This window comes from Macaca thibetana, chromosome 7, assembly GCF_024542745.1.
Source record: "Macaca thibetana thibetana isolate TM-01 chromosome 7, ASM2454274v1, whole genome shotgun sequence".
NCBI lineage: Eukaryota > Metazoa > Chordata > Mammalia > Primates > Cercopithecidae > Macaca > Macaca thibetana.
This window is the reverse complement of record NC_065584.1, coordinates 125234684-125258853: the sequence shown is the minus strand read 5'-3', so window position 1 is coordinate 125258853 and position 24170 is coordinate 125234684. Positions and strand designations below refer to the sequence as shown.

General features: G+C 46.7%; 3 protein-coding genes across 4 annotated transcripts in view; all 3 read left to right on the top strand.

Moving 5' to 3' along the window:
* Window positions 1-24170, top strand: part of RMDN3 (regulator of microtubule dynamics 3) — a 138134-nt gene that overhangs the window by 24730 nt on the left and 89234 nt on the right. The gene's annotated exons all lie outside the window — the stretch shown is intronic.
* Window positions 1-24170, top strand: part of DNAJC17 (DnaJ heat shock protein family (Hsp40) member C17) — a 248318-nt gene that overhangs the window by 172593 nt on the left and 51555 nt on the right. The window lies entirely within an intron of this gene.
* PPP1R14D (protein phosphatase 1 regulatory inhibitor subunit 14D) lies at window positions 689-23506 on the top strand. Of its 2 annotated transcripts, XM_050799593.1 has the most exons (5): window positions 689-1026; window positions 21589-21704; window positions 22706-22789; window positions 22965-22997; window positions 23197-23506. In XM_050799593.1, the coding sequence occupies exons 1-5, from the start codon at window positions 772-774 to the stop codon at window positions 23309-23311; spliced, it is 603 nt and encodes a 200-aa protein (XP_050655550.1). In that variant the 5' UTR covers window positions 689-771; the 3' UTR covers window positions 23312-23506. The 2 variants fall into 2 exon arrangements, with proteins under 2 accessions (XP_050655550.1, XP_050655549.1); XM_050799592.1 differs by lacking the exon at window positions 21589-21704.

Here is a 24170-nt window from a genome sequence, read left to right as displayed (position 1 = left end):
TGAATCAGGGGAGGGTCACGTGGTCATAAACATGGCTTCCTAAGCAGTTGCCTCAGGCAAGCGGGCATGGTAGACTAGGCTCGATAAATTTGCCTTTGCAAGCAGGTAAACTGCCTTTATAGGCCAGGCTGATAACAGTTTACATTTGGACACACCCAGACACTGGGGGCACTGGTCCCGTGGGAGCCATGGATAACTGACCTCCAACTCCATCCACCAGCTGGGACTCTGCCCCCAGTGGTGCTACATTCTGAGCAAGAATCCCTGCCAGCCAGGGATGCTGCTTCTGCGGAATCTGACCACGGCTTCTCAGAGCCCAGAGTGGATCTAGCCCCAAGAAGGTGGGATACAGAGGGATCCCAGGTGAGAACGATTCAGATCCCGTTCCAGAACTGGCCATAGAGCAGCAATTGGAGCCCTGTACGCTTCAGGACCCCAGGGCCCCTTCCTCCTCACTGGGCATGGCAGCCTCTTGACCTTTGCTCATCTGCACTTTATGCCACTTTGGGCCCGAGAAGCTGCAGAAAGGGAGGCTGGGGCATGGCTCTGGAGTGCCACTCACTGGCTGGCAGTGAGGAGCCAGGAGACTGGCATTCCCAGCACCAAAGTCCTATTGATCTTTGCCCTTGCCCCTCCCTGGGAGCCTTGGCCCTCCTCCTGCCTTTATTTCTTCTCTGCTGGCCTTTCCTGTTCTCTGTCTCCTCACTTCCCTCCGTGGCCCTGCTCTGAACTGGCGGTTTTTCCCAGCTCCTTGCCCAGGCCAGTCCTTCCATGCTGTCTTCAAGCCCTGCTTCCTGCACATCTCCCAGCCCAGACGGGGAGAACCCATGTAAGAAGGTCCACTGGGCTTCTGGGAGGAGCAGGACATCATCCACAGACTCAGAGTCCAAGTCCCACCAGGACTCCTCCAAGATACCCAGGTCCCGGAGACCCAGCCGCCTGACAGTGAAGTATGACCGGGGCCAGCTCCAGCGCTGGCTGGAGATGGAGCAATGGGTGGATGCTCAGGTTCAGGAACTCTTCCAGGTGGGTAGCACAGGGGAGAGTGGGAGGAGATAGGGGGCCTGGGGCCCACCCAGGGGACTGAGACCTTCACAGGAGCTGAAGGGCTGATGTGAGGTGCTTCCATGAAGAGAAAGCTTTTGTAACTGATGAAGGGAAGAAGCAACGGTTTGAAATCCAGAAGTCTGCCTCGCTCCAGGCTTGGCTGTGCCTCTGTGCTCTTTGTGATCTGGGGAAGGTCTTTTAACATCTCTAATCTATAAAACAGGGCTGTTAGTGCCTGTTATGTCTCCTTTATAGGACTTTCTGAGGCTCCAATGAGATAATAGAAGGGAAAATGCTTGGTCACACTATTTTTCAAAATTTTATATCTTGATTTACTCCCATCCTCAATGCACATGCATGTCCAGAGCTACATTTTCTTTTCTTTTTCTTTCTTTCTTTCTTTTTTTTTTTTTTGTTTGTTTGTTTTTGAGACAAAGTCTCACTCTGTTGCACAGGCTGGAATGCAGTAGTACAATCTGAGCTCACTGCAACCTCTGCCTGCTGGGTTCAAGCCATCCTCTGACTTCAGCCTCCAGAGTAGCTGGGACTTCAGGTGCGCACCACCACGCCTGGCAAATTTTTTTGTATTTTTTTTTGTAGAGATAGCTTTTCGCCATGTTGCCCAGGCTGGTCTTGAACTCCCGGCTCAAACAATCTGCCTGCCTCGGCCTCTCAAAGTGCTGGGATTAGAGGCGTGCACCACCATGCCCAGCCTAGAGCTATATTTTCCAATTCTGTAGCCATCAGCCATGTGTAGCTGTTTGACTTTAAATGAATTATTATTATTATTATTATTATTATTATTTGAGATGGAGTCTCACTCTGTCCCCCAGGCTGGAGTGCAGTGGTGCAATCTCAGCTCACTGCAAGCTCTACCTCCCGGGTTCACACCATTCTCCTGCCTTAGCTTCCCCAGCAGCTGGGACTACAGGCGCACGCCACCATGCCCAGCTAATTTTTGTATTTTCAGTAGAGACGGGTTTTCACCGTGTTAGCCAGGATGGTCTGGATCTCCTGACCCTGTGATCCGCCCGCCTCGGCCTCTCAAAGTGCTGGGATTACAGGCGGGAGCCACCGCTCCCAGCCAACTTTAAATGAATTGTAATTAAATAAAATTATTCAGTTCCCCAGTCACATGGGCCACATTTCTTTTTTCTTTTTCTTTTTTTTGAGACAGAGCCTTACTCTGTCACCCAGCCTGGAGTGCAATGGCGCGATCTCAGCTCACTGCAACCTCCGCCTCCCAGGTTCAAGCAATTCTCTGCCTCAGCCTCCCGAGTAGCTGGGATTACAGGCATGTGCCACCATGCCTGACTAATTTTGTATTTTTAGTAGAGACGGGGTTTCTCCATGTTGGTCAGACTGGTCCCAAACTCCCGACCTCAGGTGATCTGCCCACCTCGGCCTCCCAGTGCTGGGATTACAGGCATGAGTCACCATGCCCCGCCAACATAGGCCACATTTCAAGTGTTAAATAGCCCCATGTGGCTAGTGACTACTATGTTGTCAGCCCAAATATAGAACATTTTCGTTATTTCAGAATGGACAGTGCAGGACTAGAATGTTAAGAGTAACCAAAGTTGAGTGCCAATACCAGGACCTAAGCAATCTTTGACCCTGGCTCTGACTAACACTCTTCAACCCCACTCTGGGAAAAGGACAGGCCTTGGTCCCTGGTCACTGGAAATGGCACTTTCTTACTTATATACCTTCAAACCTGGATTCTAGAGAGGTGACAACTGCTGCTCCAGCAATAAGAATAACATTCTGAACACTTAACTACGTGCTAGGCACAATGCCAGGCACTGACATGCATTCTTTCATTTAATCCTCCCCACAACTCCATTAAGCAGGTACTGTTTTTCTTTTCTTTTTCTTTTTTTATAGAGATGAGGTCTTGCTATGTTGCCCAGGTTGGTCTTGAACTCCTGGGCTCAAACGATCCTCCAATCTTGTCCTCTCAAAGTGCTGGGATTATAGGTGTGAGCCACCATGCCTGGCCAGCAGGTACTGTTTTATAGCTGAGGGAATGGAGGTTTACACATGTTGAGTAACTTGCCCAAGGTCACACAGCTAGGAAGCCATGGGATCAGGTGTGAAGCCTGGCCACTTATTTGAGCAGCCAGTTATTCTCCACACTTGAAATACTTAAGAAAAAAAAACAGATGCCCTGGCTCCTCCTCAACTGAATTTAAATCTACTATAGTGGAGTCCAGATACTGGGCGTTTTTTATAAGCTCCACAGTTGGTTCTAATGTGTGGCTGGGCTGAGAACCATAGGCCAGGCTAGCCAGGAGTTCAAAATATGTGGTCCTTGTTTCTCCTTCTTGTTGACTCGGATCCTATCTTTTTGGGGCAGCAGGGCCGTATAATTCCTGTGGGTAAGGGTTCTCAGCAGTCCTAGGGTGCAGGTGGTGAAGAATGATTGATGTGACCCAGTCTATCTCGATACTAACTGGGTCATGTGTCCGTTTGGTTAAGGTGTTGACCATGTCCCTTGCAGCATCCCAAGCATCTACCTCCCAAGCCCACTCACTGAGGGTGGGGAGACCCCGTGGAGCTGGGAGGCAAACTATCTTGGCCTGTGTCTCCTCTGACCTTGCAGGACACATCCACTGCCCCTCACTAATTCCAGCACTCTCCATTGGATCAGTTTCAATTTCAGAGTGTTTATTGTGCACTTGCATAAAGTCTCAAATTTCTGACACTCCAGGGCAAATCCTTCCAGGCATCAAAGAAAGACAGTAGCTAAAGAACCTTGTTTTGCAAGATGAAAGTGGAGGGCTGGAGGCTGTACAGTAATAAGCCTGTAACACAGAAAACAAGACATGTGGGAGGACCACTCCCAGGCAATGACTGGAATAAAATGCCTGGCCTGTGATTGCCATGGCAATTGTCCAAAGGTGCCAGGTGGCAGTTTCTTTCCCAATCCCTGCGCTTTGCAGCAGGAAGCAGTTAAGTAGCTGGGGAAGCCCCAGGTGGTTGATCATCTTGGGCAGAGGTCAAGACAGCACAGTCTCCAGCCTTACTCTACTCCATTCCAGTTTTATGAAGAGTTCCTGCCCACCCACCAGGGCTCTACCCCAGACACCCACCTTAGACAGCCGCAGTGGGAAAGCATCTAAAGATGCAACACAACACTTTATTTGTTTAGTATCTTGGGACCAACCTTCCTTTGTTGGAGGGCTCTACCTCTTCTCCCTGGATGTGCAGCCTGGTGTGGGGTCTTTGGAGGAACCAAGTCTGGGAATGCAGACTTGGGGTCCTAGAGCTCATATTGTCTGGAGGTAGAGCATGGATTTGCCTTCTAAACAGGGACTTAAATATGCATGAGTTTCTCCTGTTTTATGGAGACCCTTGCCCAACATGCACCCCTTTAGTTACCATCCGCTGTATTTCTTTTCTTTTCTGGACAGGGTTTCACTCTTGTTGCCCAGGCTAGAGTGCAATGGCGCAATCTTGGCTCACTGCAACCTCTGCCTCCCAGATTCAAGAGATTCTCCTGCCTCAGCTTTTCAAGTAGCTGGAATTACAGATGCCCACTACCACACTTAGCTAATTTTTTTTTTTTTTTTTTTTTTTTTTTTTGAGACGGAGTCTCGCTCTGTCACCCAGGCTGGAGTGCAGTGGCCGGATCTCAGCTCACTGCAAGCTCCGCCTCCTGGGTTCACGCCATTCTCCTGCCTCAGCCTCCGGAGTAGCTGGGACTACAGGCGCCCGCCACCTCGCTCGGCTAGTTTTTTATGTATTTTTAGTAGAGACGGGGTTTCACCGTGTTAGCCAGGATGGTCTCGATCTCCTGACTTCGTGATCCACCCGTCTCGGCCTCCCAAAGTGCTGGGATTACAGGCTTGAGCCACCGCGCCCGGCCTATTTTTTTTTTGGTATTTTTAATAGAGACGGGGGTTTCACCATGTTGGCCAGGATGGTCTCAAACTACTGACTTCAGGTGATCCATCAGCCTCAGCCTCCCAAAGTGCTGGGATTACAGGCGTGAACCACCACACCTAGCCTACTGTCCCCTATTTCTTGTCACCTTAGAGCCAAACTCCTTAAAGGACTTGTCCACACTCACAGCCTTATTTACTTTTTCCCTGCCTGTTGTCAGTCAGTCCACTGGAATCTGCCTTCTGCTTCTACCACTCTATTGAGAGCTCTGGCCAAGGTCACCAGTCACTGCCTTGGGGGTAAATCTAATGTTCACATTAGCAAGGGACACTGTTGACCATCCCAGAGTTTTGAAACATTCCTTTCCTGTAGCTTCCTTTTTGATATAGTAACATTTTAAGTAATAATTCTATTAAACTTTTGACTTAAAAAAAAGTATTGTCTGGACAGGCGCGGTGGCTCATGCCTGTAATCCCATCACTTTGGGAGGCCAAGGCGGGCAGATCACGAGGTCAGGAGATTGAGACCATCCTGGCTAACACGATGAAATCCCGTCTCTACTAAAAATACAAAAAAATTAGCCGGGCGTGGTGGCAGGCCCCTGTAGTCCCAGCTACTCGGGAGGCTGAGGCAGGAGAATGGCGTGAACCCGGGAGGTGGAGCTTGCAGTGAGCCACGATCATGCCATTGCACTCCAACCTGGGTGACAGAGCGAGACTTCATCTCAAAAAAAAAAAAAAAGTATTGTCAACTGGGTGCAGTGAATCATGCCTATAATCCCAGCACTTTGGGAGGCTGAGGTGGGCAAATTGCTTGAGCACAGGAGTTCGAGATTAGCATAGGTAATATGGTGAAACCCTGTCCAAAAAAATACAAAAATTTAGCAGCGTGTGATGGTGTGTGCCTGTGGTCCCAACCACTTGGGAGGCTGAGGTGGGAGCATTGCTTGAGCCTGGGAGGTCAAGGCTGCAGTGAGTCATGATCGTGCCACCGCACTCCAGTCTGGGCGACAAAGCAAGACCCCATCTCAAGAAAAAAAAAAAAGTATTGTCGATGAATGTGTGAAACAAACATTTGTGTTTAACTTGATTGCCTCTATAAAAAAAGGAAAAAAAGTTGTTGGTTCATCTGAGCCTTATTTCATTGCTGGTCTCCCTGGTGGAGAGGTCAGGAGTAAGGGCCCTGGATATGGAGAGGAGGTAAGAAAGGGGGTTAAATCAGGCAGCAGCCTCCAGCAAACCACCCTATGTGAGATAGAGTCACAGGTTTCACACTTGTTCATCTCAGTAGGGGTTGTTTTATATACCTGCTTATGTTCTGAGAGTTCAAAAATTATTTGAGGGCAAGAGTATTTGGACTGTGATGTCAGCCCACATTCTCAACACCAGATTGCAGTGGTAGCCCTTTTTTTTTTTTTTTTTTAATAGAGATGGAGTCTTGCTATGTTGTCCAGGCCCCTCTTTAACCCCTGGGCTCAAGCAATCCTTCCACCTTGGACTCCCAAAGTGCTGGGATTACAGGGGCGAGCCACTGCGCCCGGCCTGCAGTGGCAGTCTTGTACTCAGTAATACACATACCTGATATTAAATATGTAGTCATGCCCTGCTTAACCACAGGGATGCATTCTGTGAACTGCTACATTGTTAAGCAATTTCATCATTGTGCAAACCTCATAGAGTGTACCTACACAAACCTAGTAGCTATTGTTCCTTGGCTACAAACCTGTACAGCAGGTTACTGTACTGAATACTGTAGGCAGCTGTAATATAATGCTAAGTATTTATATATCGAAACATAGAAAAGGTATAGTAAAAATATGATAGAAAAGATTTTAAATGGCACAACTGTATAGGGCACTTACTATGAATGGAGCTTGCAGGACTGGAAGTTGTTCTGGGTGAGTGGGTGAGTGAATAGTGAGTGAATGTGAAGGCCTAGGACATTACTGTAGATTTTATAAACACTGTACACTTAGGCTACACTAAATTCTTTCTTTTCCTGCTGGGTACAGTGGCTCATAACTGTAATCCCAGAACTTGAGAGGCCAAGGCAGGAGGATTGCTTGAGCCCAGGAGTTCAAGACCAGCCTGGGCAACATAGTGGGATCCCACTCTACAAAAAAAAAATTTTTTTTTTTTTTTTGAGACCGAGTCTCGCTTTGTTGCCTAGGCTGGAGTGCAGTGGTGTGATCTCGGCTCACTGCAAGCTCCGCCTCCCGGGTTCGCGCCATTTTCCTGCCTCAGCCTCCCGAGTAGCTGAGACTACAGGCGCCCACCACCACGCCTGGCTAATTTTTTGTATTTTTAGTAGAGACAGGGTTTCACCGTGTTAGCTAGGACGGTCTCGATCTCCTGACCTCGTAATCTGCCTGCCTCGGCCTCCGAAAGTGCTGGAATTACAGGTGTGAGCCACTGCGTCCCGCCAAAAAAATTTTTTTTAATTAGCCAGGGGCCAGTCGCAGTGGCTCATGCCTGTAATCCCAGCACTTTGGGAGGCCAAAGTGGATGGATCACATGAGGTCAGGAGTTAGAGACCAGCCTGGCCAACATGATGAAACCCCGTCTCTACTAAAAATACAAAATTAGCCAGTCATGGTGGTGGCCACCTGCAATCCCAGCTACTCGGGATGCTGAGGCAGGAGAATCGCTTGAACCCAGGAGGCGGAGGTTGCAATAAGCCGAGATTGCACCATTGCACTCCAGCCTGGGTGACAAGAGCAAAACTCTGTTAAAAAAAAAAAAAAAAAAATCAGCTGGATGCGGTGGTGTGCACCTGTAGTCCCAACTACTTGAGAGGCTGAGGTAGGTGGATTGCTTGAGCCCGGGAGGTTGAGGCTGCAGTGAGCCATGACTGTGCCACTGCACTGCAGCTTGGGTGACAGAATGAGACCCTATCTCAAAAACAAAAACAAAAAAAACCCCACAAAACAACAACAACAACAAAATGTCTTTTTAATTTTTAAAAAACTGTTTCTGAGGCCAGGCATGGTGGCTCATGCCTGTAATCCCAGCACTTTGGGAGGCCAAGGCAGGCAGATCACCTGAGGTTGGGAGTTTGAGACCAGCCTGACCAACATGGCAAAACCCCATCTCTACTAAAAAAATACAAAAATTAGGAGGGCCTGGTGGCGGGCACCTGTAACCCCAGCTTCTTGGGAGGCTGAGGCAGGAGAATCACTTGAACCCGGGAGGCGGAGGTTGCAGTGAACTGAGATCGTGCCTTTGCACTCCAGCCTGGGCAACAACAGTGAAACTCCGTCTCAAAAAAAAAAAAACAAAAAAAAAAAAAACCAAAACTGGTCTTGAACTCCTGACCTCAAGCGATCCTCCTGCCTTGGACTTTCAAAGTGTTGGGATTATAGGCATGAACCACCATAACCAGCTGCTACACTAAATTCATAAAAATTTTTTTTTCTTTCTTTTTTCTTTTTTTTTTTTGAGACAAGGTCTCACTATGTTTCCCAGGCTGGTCTCGAACTTCTGGGCTCAAGCAATCTGCCTGCCTTGGCCTCCCAAAGTGCTAGGATTACAGGCATGAGCCACTGTGCCCAACCTATAAATTTTTTTGTCTTTCTTCAGTAATAAGCTAACTTCAGATTACTGTAACTTTTTTACTTTATAAACTTTAAATTAAAAAAAAAAAAGAGAGATGGGGTCTTGCCATGTTGCCCAGGCTGGTCTCTAACTCCTGGACTCAAGCAATCCTCCCACCTCAGCCTTCCAAAGTGCTGGGATTACAGGTGTGAGCTACCACACCCAGCCCTGAACTTTTTAATTTTTTAAGTTTTTGACTCTTTTGTAATAACACTTAGTTTAAAACACAATCACATTTTACAGTTGTACAGAAATATTTTCTTTCTTTATATCCTTATTCTACAAGCATTTTTTTTTTTAGACAGGGTGTCACTTTGTTGCCCAGGCTGGAGTGCAGTGCACGAATATGACTCACTGCAGCCTCGACCTCCCGGGTTCAAGAGATTCTCCTACCTCAGCCTCCCAAATAGCTGGGACTACAGGCCCACATCACCATGCCTGGCTAATTTTTGTATTTTTTGTAGAGATGGGGTTTCACCATGTTGAGCAGGCTGGAGCTTTGTACTATTTTTTAAATTTGAAATTTTTTTTTCTTACTTTTTGAACTTTTTTTTTTTTTAGCCGAATACATAAGCACACACATTAGCCTAAATAGGGTCAGGATCATCAATATCACTATCTTCCGCCTCCACTTCTTGTGCCACTGGAAGGTCTTTTTTTTTTTTTTTTTTCTTTCCAGTTGCAAGATTTAATAGAGTGAAGACAGAGCTCCCATACAAAGGGAGGGGACCCAAAGAGGGTAGCCGTTGTTGGCTCAAATGCCTGGGTTTATATCCTGATCATTGTCCCTCCCACTGTGCTCTCAGGCAATAGGTGATTGGCTATTTCTTTACCTCCTGTTTTTGCCTAATTAGCAATTTAGTGAGCTCTCTTTACTATCTGGTCGGGTGTGAGCTAAGTTGCAAGCCCCGTGTTTAAAGGTGGAAGCGGTCACCTTCCCAGCTAGGCTTAGGGATTCTTAGTCAGCCTAGGAAATCCAGCTAGTCCTGTCTCGCAGTCCCCCTCTCAACAGGAAAACCCAAGTGCTGTTGGGGAGATTGGCCGATGACCACTCTGACTGCTTCCTGCTGAATTGGGGTGTAGTACGGGTTGTGCAGTTGAGATTTCCTTGAAACAGGTGCCTTTGATGTCATTAACATTGGAGCACGGGCTAGCAGGCCGGTCCAGGGGTCCGTGGTAGATTTTAGTCATGGACTGCATCTGGGGCTCCATTTGAAGAACGATTTGTAGCTTTACAGCTTTGATTCTGGAAGAGACAAACTTAACAGGGAGGTTAAAGATACAGGGTTCAAAGAGGAGTAACACTATTATAGCTGCTAGAGGTCCTAAGAAGGGGAGAATCCAGGGCATCCATTGGCTGGGGAGGCCCCAGGGTCCGTTGTTTTGAAGCTCCTCTGCTCTATGTTGTATTCGATCTCAAATTTCTTTAACTTTTTCGGTGACGATTCTGGATTGATTAACGTAATAACAGCATTCTTCCCCTAAAATAAACAGGTTCCCCCTCTTTCGGTGGTTAGCAAGTCTAAAGCTCTTTGATTTCGAAGGACTACAGCTTCTAGGGAGTTAAGTTTGATCTTGCAAGGTGACCAGGGAGTCGGCAACCCATTCCATGTCACCATTTAGCTCTTGAGATAGTTCGTAGTAGAACTGAGTAGAGGTTGTGATACCGCCAATGCCAATACCTAGTCCGCCTAGCACTCCTGCTCCAATAACAAAAGGAAGAATGGATACTCTTGTTGCGGGGCTTAGGTAAGACATGATTGTATAAATCTTGTTCAGTGTAGATGGTCATAGGGGGCACTAAGAATGAGAGGAAGCACATAGATTCTGAAGAGCCATTCAAACAACCATAGACTGAGGTACCACAGACAAAAATATTCCTGAGGGTAGGCAGACTATTCGTGTGCAAGGAGTTACCCACCTGATGCATTGGGAGTTGGCTGTGTCTGTAGTATTGCTACATTTTACATAGGTGAGGTTTGAGGTATGGGTTATTTCCAGATTGGAAACAAGAGGTCCTACTAAAACGGAAGTGGAGTTTATTTCCGTGCTGAAGTTGTTCCATTGTTCAGGTACAGGGATTGAAATGTATGGCCTGAAGTGCAGGGGGAGGCACATCCAACAGTTAGAAGGATTTTGGGCCGAGACCTCATGGAGCCCAGTGAGGGTGATATTAAATAGACTTACCAGGTGAGTATGGGTACAGAGGGTTTCATGTAGTTTTGAGAAATCTAGTCCTTTGTAGGGGGTAGGGGTGCTATGTACCCGGGTCAGTTGAGAGATTGCTTCCTTTACGTGTTTTTCTCTTGCCTGATCTTGAACTCCATCCCCATCAGACATACCGGTATGGGTGAAGTAAGTCCAACAGACAGACCACTGGAAGGTCTTTAGGGGCAATAACAGGCATGCAGCTGTCATCTCCAAGATAACAGTGCCTTCTTCTGGAATACCTCCTGAGGAATCTGCCTGAGACTGTTTTACAGTTACTTTTTTGTTTGTTTAACGAGTAGAAGGAGAACACCCTAAAATAATGATTAAAAGTATAGTATAGTAAATACATAAACTAATATCATTGTTATTTATTATCATTAGATGTATTCTGTACTGTGTGTAATTGTATGTGCTATACATTTACACAACTGCAGTACAGTAGGTTTATTTACACCAGCATCACAATATGTAATTAATGCCTTGCACTATGACCTTATGATGGCTACAATGTCACAAGGCAATAGGAAATTTTCAGCTCCATTATAATCTCTGTTTTTTTTTTTTGTTTGTTTGTTTGTTTGTTTTTTAGACAAAGTCTTGCTCTGTCACCCAGGCTGGAGTGCAGTGATATGATCTCAGTTCACTGCAACCTCCGCCTTCCAGGTTCAAGCGATTCTCCTGCCTCAGCCTCCTGAGTAGCGGGATTACAGGGACGTGTCACCATGCTAGGCTTATTTTTGTATTTTTAGTAGAGACAGAGTTTCCTCATGTTGCCAGGCTGGTCTCGAACTCCTGACCTCAGGTGATCCGCCTGCCTTGGCCTCCCAAAGTGCTGGGATTACAGGCATGAGCCTCTGCTCCCAGACTCCATTATTATTATTATTATTTGGGATAGGTTTTGGCCCTGTGACCCAGGCTGGAGTGCAGTGGCTTGATCTTGGCTCATTGCAACCTCCACCTCCTGGGATCAAGCCAGCCTCCCACCTCAGCCTTCCAAGTAGCTGGGAGCACAGGTGCATGCCACCACACCCGGGTAATTTTTTCATTTTGTGTAGAGATGGGGTTTTACCATGTTTCCCTGGCTGGTCTCAAACTCCTGAGCTCAAGTGATCCACCTGCCTTGGCCTCCAAAAGTGTTGGGATTACAGGCATGAGCCACTTAGCCTGGCCCCATTATAATGTTATGGGATTACCATTGTATATGTGGTCAGTTATTGACTGAAACATCGTTATGTGGCACATGACTATACATGTATTGAATATCAAAAGTGATATAATGATGGTTTTGGGGGCAGGACTGATACTTTTTTATTATTATTATTTAATTTTTTAATATATATGTGTGTGTGTGTGTGTGTGTGTGTGTGTGTGTGTGTAGAGACAAGGTCTCCCTATGTTGCCCAGACTGGTCTTGAACTCCTGGACTTAAGCAATCCTCCCACCTCAGCCTCCCAAAGTGCTGGGATTACAGGTATAAGCCACTGCACCTGACCAAGACTGATGCCTTTTTAAAGGCAAAGTTCTAATCATTAGAGTGTTTTTTGTTTGTTTGTTTGTTTGTTTGTTTTTGAGACAGAGTCTCACTTTATCACCCAGGCTGGAGTGCAGTGGCACGATCTCGGCTCACCACAACCTCCGCCTCCCAGGTTTGAGTGATTCTCCTGCCTCAGCCTCCCCGGTAGCTGGGGTTACAGGCATGCACCACCACACCTGGATAATTGTTGTATTTTTAGTAGAGACGGGGTTTCGCCATGGTTGCCAGTCTGGTCTCAAACCCCTAACCTCAGGTGATCCGCCCGCCTCGGCCTCCCAAAGTGCTGGGATTACAGGCATGAGCCACTACGCCTGGCCTAGAGTGTATCTTTATTATAATGCTCACCCGTACCTTCTGAGATTCCAATTATAGATGTTAGACCACTTGATATCCATAGGTCATCAAAGTTCTTTTCTATTCTGTGCTCCCCCCTACCCTGCCCACCCAGGATTTTTTTAATCTGTGCTTCCTTTTGGCTCATTTCATTTGCTATATCTTCAACTGACCTTTTTTTTTTTTTTTCACACAGTGTTAAACATGCTGTTAATTCTATCCAGTAAAGTTTACATTTAAAATATGCAGTTTTTCTTCTCTAGGTGCTCCATTTGTTTTTTTGTTTGTTTGTTTGTTTTGAGACAGACTCTCACTCTGTCACTGAGGCTGGAGTGCAAAAGGTGCGATCTCAGCTCACTGCAACCTCTGCCTCCCTGGTTCAAGCAATTCTCCTGCCTTAGCCTCCTGAGTAGCTGGGATTACAGGCATGGACACCATGTCTGGCTAATTTTTGTATTTTTAGTAGAGATGGGGTTTCACCATGTTAGCCAGGCTGATCTCGAACCCCTGACTTCAGGTAATCCCCACCTTGGCCTCCCAAAGTGCTAGAATTACAAGTGTGAGCCACGGCACCCGGCCTAGTTCTTTTTTCTTAATTTTTTTTTTTAATGGAGAAGAGTTCTTGCTATGTTGCCCAGGGTGGTCTCAAACTCCTGGCCTCAAGCACTCTCCTGTCTTAGCCCCCACCAAAGTGCTGAAATTAACGCATGAGCCACTGTGCCCAGCTGGTTCTTTTATTTATTTATTTATTTATTTATTTTTATTTTTATTTTATTTTGAGACAGAGTCTTGCTCTGTCACCCAGGCTGGAGGGCAGTGGCATGATCTCGGCTCACTGCAACCTCCACCTCCCAGGTTCAAGCCATTCTGCTGCCTCAGCTTCCTGAGTAACTGGGATTACAGGTGCATGCCACAACACCTGGCTAAATTTTTATATTTTTAGTAGAGACGAGATTTCACCATGTTGGCCAGGCTAGTCTCAAATTCTCAAATTCCTGACCTCAAGTAAGCCACCCATCTCAGCCTCCCAAAGTGCTGCGATTATAGGCATGAGCCACTGCACCTGGCCTGATTCTTTCTTTTATCTTCCATATCTCTCATTACTGTGTTCATGTTTTCCATGTCTGCTAATTCTATCATTTATGTCATTTCTGGGTCTGCTTTTTAAGTTTTTTAATCCAGGCCACACCTGTAATCCCAACACTTTGGGAGGCTGAGGTGGGTGGATTACCTGAGGTCAGGCGTTAGAGACCAGCCTGGCCAACATGGTAAAACCCCATCTCTGCTAAAAATACAAAAACTAGCCAGGCATGGCGGCGGCACCTATAATCCCAGCTACTTGGGAGGCTGAGGCAGGAGAATTGCTTGAACCTGGAAGGCAGAGGTTGCAGTAAGCTGAGATCGTGCCACTGCACTCCAGCCTGGGCGACAGAGCGAGACTACATCTCAAAAAAAAAAAAGTTTTAAATCCAGAGTGAGAGGGAGAGCAGCAAGATTGTTAAGGGGCAGAAGGAGCTTGGTCTGCTTTTATTGACTAATTTCCCTCTTGGTTATAGGTCACATTTTCCTGCTTCTTAGCACAACTAGTAATTTTTGATTAGAAACTAGACATTGCACATTTTATGTTGAGTGACTGAATTTTTAGTTTGGCTTTGTTCTAGTAGGTGATTAAGTTACTTATGGTTCAGCTTGATCTGTCTGAGCTTGCTTTTAAGCTTTGCTAGAGTTAGTCTAGAGTAACCTTTAATCTGGAGAGGAATTTAACCCTCTAGTAATGCCTGACCTTTGTTATTATTATTATTATTATCATTATTTTTTGAGACAGAATCTTGTTCTGTTGCCCATGCTGGAGTGCAGTGATGTAATCAGGGCTCCCTGCAACCTCAGCCTCCCAGGCTCAAGTGATCCTCTTGCCTTAGCCTCCCTCAGATCTGGGACTACAGGAGCATGCCACCACACCTGGATAATTTTTAAACTTTTTTTTTGTAGAGACAGGGTCTCACTATGCTGCCCAGGCTGGTCTCAAACTCCTGAGCTCAAGTGATCCTCCCGTGTCAGCCTTCTAAAGTGCTAGGATTATAGGCAGGAGCCACCATGCCCAGTAAGCATGACCCTTTTGAGGTCTGTACTGAACTCCTGCATGATCAAGAATAACTGTCCACTCTGGTTGGAACTCAGTTTGTCTCCAAGTCCTGTGTGGGGTCTCGGAACTGTTTCCCTCTGTGCCTTCAGTGCCTCATAATATCTGGTCTTGTGAAAATTTTACTCTATGAATATGCATCTTAAGAGTTCAACACGGTGGCTCAAGCCTGTAATCCCAGCACTTTGGGAGGCCGAGATGGGCGGATCACGAGGTCAGGAGATCGAGACCATCCTGGCTAACCCGGTGAAACCCTGTCTCTACTAAAAAATACAAAAAACTAGCCGGGCGAGGTGGCGGGCGCCTGTAGTCCCAGCTCTTCGGGAGGCTGAGGCAGGAGAATGGTGTAAACTCAGGAGGCAGAGCTTGCAGTGAGCTGAGATCCGGCCACTGCACTCCAGGCTGGGGGACAGAGCGAGACTCCGTCTCAAAAAAAAAAAAAAAAAAAAGAGTTCAACAAAGATTCAAGAGAACCTTTATGCAGATTGCTGGAGGTCTCTTTCTGCACACATCCTTCCTCCCCAGAACTTTGTCCAGTAACTTCCGGCCATCTCACCCCTCTTAAACTCTGATCTGTCTTATCAATTTAGCAAGACCACTGTGCTCTATTTGGGATCTCTCTGCTCTGTGATTTGGAAGTTGCCTCCAGGAAGAAATCTGGGGCAATGGGAGTTTACCTCTTTTGTGTCCTGGTCTCTGGGATTACAGTCCTGAGTTACCTGTCATCCAATGTCTGAAAATATTGTTCATCTATTTTGTCTAGTTTTCTAGTGACTCAAATTGTGAGAATAAACTTCAACGTGACCAGAAGCATAAATATCTGATTAACTCAGCCTTCAGGTCTCAGAGGAGAGCTCACTGCCTAGGAAGCCTTCCTGAACCCCAGCCTTGGTTAAGCTCCCCTCCCATGTGCTGCCATAGTATCTCATCAGGGTACCTATCACCCTGTTATGTTTTTTTGTCTTGTTTTGGTTTTTTGTTTTGTTTTGTTTTGTTTTGAGACAGCGTCTCACTCTATTGCCCAGGCTGGAGTGCAGTGGTGCGACCTTGGCTCACTGCAATCTCAGCCTCCCGAGTTCAAGCAATTCTCCAGCCTCAGCCTCTCGAGTAGCTGGGATTAAAGGTGCCCACCACCACGCTCGGCTAATTTTTTTGTATTTTTAGAAGAGAGGGGGTTTCACCATATTGGCAAGGCTGGTTTCGAATTCCTGACCTCAAGTGATCTGCCCACCTCAGCCTCCCAAAATGCTAGGATTACAGGCATGAGCCACTGCGCCTGGGCTCACTCTGTATGGTAACTGCCATTTCACTTGTCTGTATCCCTCAATAAACTATAGGCTTTTTAAGGCCAGGGTCCTCCTCTCTGTCTTGCTGTATGCCCCAGCACTCATCATGATGCTTAGTACATAGGATGCACTCAATAACAAGGCAGAGGCCAGGCCTGGCCCTGTCTCTACAAAGAAATACAAAAATTTTCCAGGTGTGGTGGAGCATGCCAGTAGTCACAGCTACTCAGAAGGCTGAAGCAGGAGGTTTTCTTGAGCCCAAGGAACTTGAGGCTGCAGTGAGCTATGATCGCACCAATACACTCCAGCCTGGGTGACAGAGTGACACCGTGACACCTCGAATCAAAAAAATATGAATAAAAATAAACAAATAAATGCTGAGTAAAATGACCTAGATGTCAAGGAAGCAAAGGGGAAAATCTAGATCTTAAGGTGAAAGGGCTAACTTAGGCATTATTTATTTTTAAAAAGGTATGGAAGGACCAGAATTGTTAAAGTGGTTATCCACTGGCAATGGGAGCAGTGAGAAGGTAGGTGAGGTTTCTTTTTCTTTTTCTTTGATTTATTTTTTTCTTCTCTCTTCTTTCTTCTTCTTCTTCTTCTTCTTCTTCTTCTTCTTCTACAAGCAACTTTATTGAAGTATAATTGACATAGCAGTAAATTTGCACTTTTTTTTTTTTTTTTTTTTGAGATGGAGTCTCCCTCTGTCACCCAGGCTGGAGTGCAATGGAGTAATCTCAGCTCACTGAAACCTCCGCCTCCCAAGTTCAAGCAATTCTCCTGCCTCAGTCTCCCGAGTAGCTGGGACTACAGGCACCCGCCACCACCATGTCTGGCTAATTTTTTGTATTTTTAGTAGAGATGGGGTTTCACCATGGTAGCCAGGATGGTCTCAATCTCCCGACCTCATGATCCATTCACCTCCGCCTCCCAAACTGCTGGAATTACAGGCGTGAGCCACTGCATCCGGCCTATATAATTTAATTACTTATAATGTCTATTTTTATTATGTCTCCTTGACTGCCACCACCTCTTTGAGGCAGCATCTTTGTTTTTCTCACTGAAGTTCCCAAGTTCACAATGCCAGGTAAATAATAGGCACTGGGCACATATGTTGAATAAATTCCAAAGGATTTTAATCAAATGCAAAGGGTGAAATTCTCTGTCAGGTGTGGTGGCTCACACCTGTAATCCCAGCACTTTGGGAGGCTGAGGCGGGCAGATCACTTGAGGTCAGGAGTTCAAGACCAGCCTGCTCAACATGGTGAAACCCCGTCTTGACTACAAATACAAAAATTAGCCATCCTGGTGGCAGGCACCTGTAATCCCAGCTATTCGGGAGGCTGAGGCAGGAGAATCGCATGAACCTGGGAGGTGGAGGTTGCAGTGAGCTGAGATGGAGCCACTGCATTCCAGCCTGGGCTACAGAGCAAGACTCCATCTCAAAAAAGAAAAAAAAAAATTACGGCTGGGTGCAGTGACTGACACTTGTTATCCCAGCACTTTGGGAGGCCGAGGCGGGCAGATCACGAGGTCAGGAGATGGAGACCAGGCTGGCTAACAATGGTGAAACCCTGTCTCTACTAAAAATACAAAAATTAGCTGGGCATGGTGGCCGGTGCCTGTAATCCCAGCTACTCGGGAGGCTGAGACAGGAATGTCACTTGAACCCGGGAGGCAGACGTTGCAGTGAGTTGAGATCGTACCACTGCACTCCAGCCTGGGCAACAGAGCAAGACTCCGTCTCAAAAAAAATAATAAATGAATAAATAAAATAAAATAAAAATACAAAAATTAGCCAGGCCCAGTGGTGGGCTCCTCTTGTCCCAGCTACTCAGGAGGCTGAGGCATTGAGAATCACTTGAACCTGGAATGCCATGGTTGCAGTAAGCTGAGATTGCACCACTGCCCTCCAGCCTGGGCAACAGAGTAAGATTCTGCCTCAAAAAAATAAAATAAAATAAAGTAAAAAAAGGTGAAATTCTCAAACCAGTGAAAAATTGTAAACGTGAATATAAAATATGTGTCCTAGTCAGTATGGGGAAAACTTGTTAAGCATTAAAAAAAAAAAAAAAGGTAGTGGCTGGGCAGGGTGATTCATGCCTGTAATCCCAGCACTTTGGGTGGCCGAGGTGGGTGGATTGCTTGAGCTCAGGAGTTAAAGACCAGCCTGGGCAACATGGTGAAACCCCGTTTCTACCACAAATATAAAAATCAGCTGGGTGTGTTGGTGCACGTCTGTGGTCCTGGCTACTCAGGAAGCTGAGGTGGGAGGATTGCTGGAGCCCAGGAAGTTGAAGCTGCAGTGAGCTGTGATCGCACCACTACACTCCAGCTTGGATGACACAGCGAGACCCCTGTCTGGAAGAAAAAAAAAAAAAAAAGCTCTGGGCAGAGTCTGATGCCTGTAATCCCAGCACTTTGGGAGGCCGAGGTGGGCAGATCACCTGAGGTTGGGAGTTCAGGACCAGCCTAACCAACATGGAGAAACCCAGTCTCTACTAAAAATACAAAATTAGTCAGGCGTGGTGGCGCATGCCTGTAATCCCAGCTACTCAGGAGGCTGAGGCAGGAGAATTGCTTGAACCCGGGAGGCGAAGGTTGTGGTGAGCCGAGATCACGCCATTGTACTCCAGCCTGAGCAACAAGAGCAAAACTCCATCTCAAAAAAAAAAAAAAAAGCAATACACACTGGAAAATACCATTAGATTCAACTATATAAATACATACATGTATTTCCCTAACAGCACCCCTCCAGCACAATAGATATTTCCATCATATGTGGAATCTAGGGTTAATCTGAATTCAATAAGTTAAAAAGAAAGAGTTCTTAAATCAGTAAGAAAAAACTGAAAATCTCAACAGAAAAATGGATAACATATCGGTGCTTGAAGTAGTCTGGTGACCTATGGAGATTTCCAAGAACTCATTCAAAGGTTCTGTGATTATTTTCATAATAACAGTAACTTGTTTTTTTTTTTTTTTTGAGTAACAGAATCTTGCTCTGTCATCCAGGCTGGAGTGCAGTGGCGCAATACTGGCTCACTGCAACCTCCGCTTCCCAAGTTCAAGCCATTCTCCTGCCTCAGCCTCCCAAGTAGCTGGGATTACAGGCGCATGGCACCATACCTGGCTAATTTTTGTATTTTTAGTAGAGACAGGGGTTACACCAAGTTGGCCAGGCTGGTTTCGAACTCCTGACCTCAAGTGATCCGTCTGCCTCAGCCTCCCAAAGTGTTGGGATTACTTACAAGCGTGAGCCACTGCTACTGGCCAATGCTAAGATTTTGTTTGCCTTTTCCAGTGTGTTGACGTTTGTGCTGATAATGCAAAAGCAACAGTGGCCCTTAACATGAATCAAGAAAGTGGCACTAAACTGTACTAGTAATCGTGTTCTTCACCACCACGTCGTTTTCACTTAAGAAAGTCCTCTTCAGCGGGGTGTGGTGGTTCACGCCTGTAATCCCAGCACTTTGGGAGGCCGAGGCGGGCGGATCACAAGGTCCGGAGATAGAGACCATCCTGGCTAACACGGTGAAACACCATCTCTACTAAAAATACAAAAAAAATTAGCCAGGTGAGGTGGCGGGCGCCTGTAGTCCCAGCTACTCGGGAGGCTGAGGCAGAAGAATGGCCTGAACCTGGGAGGCAGAGCTTGCAGTGAGCCCAGATCACACCACTGCACTCCAGCCTGGGCGACAGAGCAAGATTCTCTCAAAAAAAAAAAAAAAAAAAAAAAGTCCCCTTCATCTGTAAAATGGGTAAATGAAAAGATAGCAGAAAGAATGTCCTTGTTGAAGCAGCAAAATATGAATTTTATTATATTTGAGCTCACGTCCTTTTTTAAATAGACCTATCTTTTAGAGCAGTTTTAGGTTCACAGACAAATTGAGCATAAAGCACATATATTTCCCATATCTCCCTGCCCCCACGTATGTATAGCTTCCCCCACTATCCTCCACCAGCAGCAAGGTTATACATTATTTGTTACAATCAATGAATTTACATTGACACATCATTATTGACCAAAGTCCATGGTTTAAATTCAGCTTCACTCTTGGTGTATATTCTATGGTTTTGGACAACTGTGCATGACATGTATCCACCGTTATAGTGTCATACAGAAGAGTTTCACTGTGCTGAGAATCCCCTGTGCTCTACTTGTCCCTCCTCCCTCTTTCCCCTGTGGCAATCAGTGATCTTTTTACTACTGCCATACTTTGGCTTTTTCCAGCAGGTCTTATTGTTGGGATCATAGAGTATTTAGGTTGGCTTCTTCATTTTTTTTTTTTTTTTTTAGAGACAGTGTCTCTCACTTTTTTGCCCAGGCTAGACTCCTTGGGACTATACAGGTGCATGCTACTGTGACTGGCTTCGAACTGGCTTATTTAACTGTCATATGCATTTTAGGTTCCTCCGTGACTTTTCATGGCTTGATAGCTCATTTCATTTTTGCACTGAATAACATTCCATTCTCTGGACATACCAGTTTGTTTATCCGTTCACCTACTGAAGACTATCTTAGTTGCTTCCACGTTTGGCAAGTATGAATAAAGCTGTTATAGATCATCTGTGTGCAGGTTTTATTATTTATTTATTTATTTTTGTGAGACAGAGTCTCACTCTGTCGCCCAGGCTGGAGTGCAGTGGTGCGATCTCGGCTCACTGCAAGCTCCGTGTCCCAGGTTCACGCCATTCTCCTGCCTCAGCCTCCCAGGTAGCTTGGACTACAGGCACCTGCCACCACGCCCAGCTAATTTATTGTATTTTTAGTAGAGACAGGGTTTCACAGGATTTTAGCCAGGATGGTCTCGATCTCCTGACCTCGTGATCTGCCCGCCTCGGCCTCCCAAAGTGCTGGGATCACAGGAGTGAGCCACCGCGCCCGGTCATCTATGTGCAGGTTTTTGTGTGAATGTGTTTTCATCTCTTTTGGGTAAATACCAAGGGAGTGTAATTAATGGATAGCATGGTAAGAGTGTGTTTAGGGCTGGGCATGGTGGCTCATGCCTGGGATTACAGTGCTTTGGGAGGCAGAGGCGGGAGGATCACTTGAGACCAGGAGTTTGAGACCAGCCTGGACAACATATTGAGACTTCTGTCTCTACAAAAAATAAAAAATTAGCTGGGTGGGGTGGTGTACACCTGTGGTCCCAGCTACTTGGGAGGCTGAGGTGGGAGGATCCCTTGAGCCTGCGAGGTCAAGGCTGCAATAAGCCTTGATCGTGTCACTGCACTCCAGCCTGGATGACAGAGCAATACTTTGTCTCAAAAAAAAAAGTTTACTTTTGTGAGAAACCACCAAACTGTCTTCCAAAGTAGCCACACCGTTTTGCATTCCCACCAGCAGTGAATGACATGAATGAATGAATGTTTTAATTTGCAATTCCCTAATGACATATGATGTTGAGCATCTTTTTATACACTCACTTTCCATCTATATATCTTCTTTAGTGGGATGTCTGTTCATATCTTTTGTCCATTTTTTAATTGCATTGTTCATCTTCTTCTTGTAATTTAATTTTTTTTTTTTTTTTTTTTTTTTTTTTGAGACAGAGTCTTGCTCTGTCACCCAGGCTGGAATGCAGTGGTGCGCTCCACTCTCTGCAACCTCTGCCTCCCGGGTTCAATCGATTCTCCTGCCTCAGCTCCCGGAGTAGCTGGGATTATGGGTACGCGCAACCACACCCAGCTAATTTTTGTATATTCAGTAGAGACGGGGTTTCACCGTGTTGGCCAGGCTGGTCTCGAACTCCTGACCTCAAATGATACACCCGCCTTGGCCTCCCAAAGTGCTGAGATTACAGGCATGAGCCACCATAGCCAGTTTTTGTTTTGTTTTGAGAGAGCCTTGCCCAGGCAGGCTGGAGTACGGTGGCACGATCTCCACTCACTGCAACCTCCACCTCCTGGTTGAAGCCATTCTCCCGCCTTAGCCTCTCAAATAGCTGGGATTACAGGCATGTGCCACCAGGCCTAGCTACTTTTTGCATTTTTAGTAGAGACAGGGTTTCACCAAGTTGGCCAGGCTGGTCTCGAACTCCTGACCTCAAATAATCCACCCACCTCAGTCTCCCAAAGTGCTGGGATTACAGGCGTGAGTCACTGTGCCTGGTCAGTAATTCTTTGTATTTTTTGGGTAACAGTCCCTTATCAGATGTCTTTAATTTTTTTAATTTTTAAATTATTTTTATTTTTATTTTTTTTGCAACGAAGTCTCCCTCTGTCACCCAGGATGGAGTATAGTGGCACAGTCTCAGCTCACTGCAACCTCTGCCTCCCAGGTTCTGGGTTCAAGTGATTCTCCCGCCTCAGCCTCCCAAGTAGCTGGGATTACAGGCATCTACCACCATGCCTGGTTAATTTTTGTATTTTTAGTAAAGATGGGGTTTCACAATGTTGGCCAGGCTGGTCTTGAACCCTTGACCTCAGGTGATCTGCCTGCCTCGGCCTCCCAAAGTGCTGGGATTACAGGTGTGAGCCTCCGCACCCAGCCAAAATATAGTACATGTTTAGTAAATTACTGTTGAATGGAAAACTGAATGGGTGTTCTGAGTGAGGAGAAAGTCTAACCATGGGAAATTGGAGAGAGGTGGGCTGAGTCCCTGACAGTAACCTTCATTCCAGCACCAGCTGGTCAGGCCCCTCTGAGACCCATGTGATTTCCAAATAGGATCAAGCAACCCCTTCTGAGCCTGAGATTGACCTGGAGGCTCTCATGGATCTATCCACAGAGGAGCAGAAGACTCAGCTGGAGGTAGGATGGGGGCTAGAAGCTGGCCTTGGGTCAGAGGGAACCCAGACTCCCAGGTTCTGCCTCCTTTGGTGGAGTGGAGAGAACCAACCCAGAGGGGAGAATTCTTGGGAGATTGGTGGGGACTTGTGGGAAAATGCTGTGACTTGGGGCCCTCTCTGTGTTCTCCCCTATCTAGGCCATTCTTGGGAACTGCCCTCGCCCCACAGAGGTAAGGGACGTTCTGCTGGTCTGGGGTAAGAGGAGGCCCAATGTGGGAGGCAGCTAATTAAGAGGAGTATTTGAAGGGAAGGCTTGACTGTGGGTCTTCTCCTTCTCTGGGGAGTTAGGGGTAGGGGAAGATTAGAGAGGGCAGGGTGAGGGGTGAATTGTGACCCCAAGCCTTGGTCTCACTCCTGTTTCTCCCTCAGGCTTTTATCTCTGAGCTGCTCAGTCAACTCAAGAAACTCCGGAGACTCAGCCGGCCTCAGAAATAAGCCTGAAAGACCATCTTTAGCAGCCTCGGTGCTGCCAGGCCTGCCCTGAAACTCCAGATCCTGGCTAAGAGGGAAATAGCTCCTTGGGACACAAACAAGAAATGTGAACAAGGAGGGACATTTGCATACTCCTACTGGCTGTGCGGTCACAACTAGTTTCTGTCAGCTGGGCTTCTGGGAGAGAGCTGGCTGCTGTCTAATGCCTTCCTTGGCAGCCAAGTGGATAAAACCTTTAGGAGCCCCAGCTCAATGGAGTGTGGAACATGTCTGTGCTGAGGGACAGGGGAGGGAGAGGATGAAGTGATACACAGAAAGGCCACAACCTAAGTCACTAGGCTGTGCCCACACACCCCGTCCGTCCGTCCGTCCGTCCGTCCGTCCGTCCATCCGTCCGTCCGTCCGTCCATCCATCCATCCATCCATCCAAAGGACTCGAGAATTCAAAGACGAAGGTCACAGCTCCACTTCAGAGAGATCACAATCTAGCAAGGCCAAGGAGCCAAGCAGACATTATCTGCCTAAGGTACACAGCCTCCTGGCATAACCAACAAGAGGGATGCCAATGGCAAAGACTAGTTTCAAATCCTAGAGAGGAAGTAACAGGAAAAACCTAGCTGGATCCGAGAGCCTCAGAAAAGGCTCCTCCAACCACAAATGATGCAGGAGGTAGACCTCAGCCCGAGGACTCCTTAGGGAGTTGGTTCTAGCCAGGGGCAGGAAGAGAAATAGCAGAGGCAATGCAGAGGCATGTGAAGGGTACATGCCGAGAGGTCAGGGGTCCGGTTAGGGCGCATCACTGGAAGAGAGATACTGAGACTGAACGGCAGGCAGGTTGGTACAGGAGCCCTAGGAGGTGGGGTCCTTTGCCAGTAAGGCAGGAAGCAGGGTGTGTGTGCATTGTCCCAGCA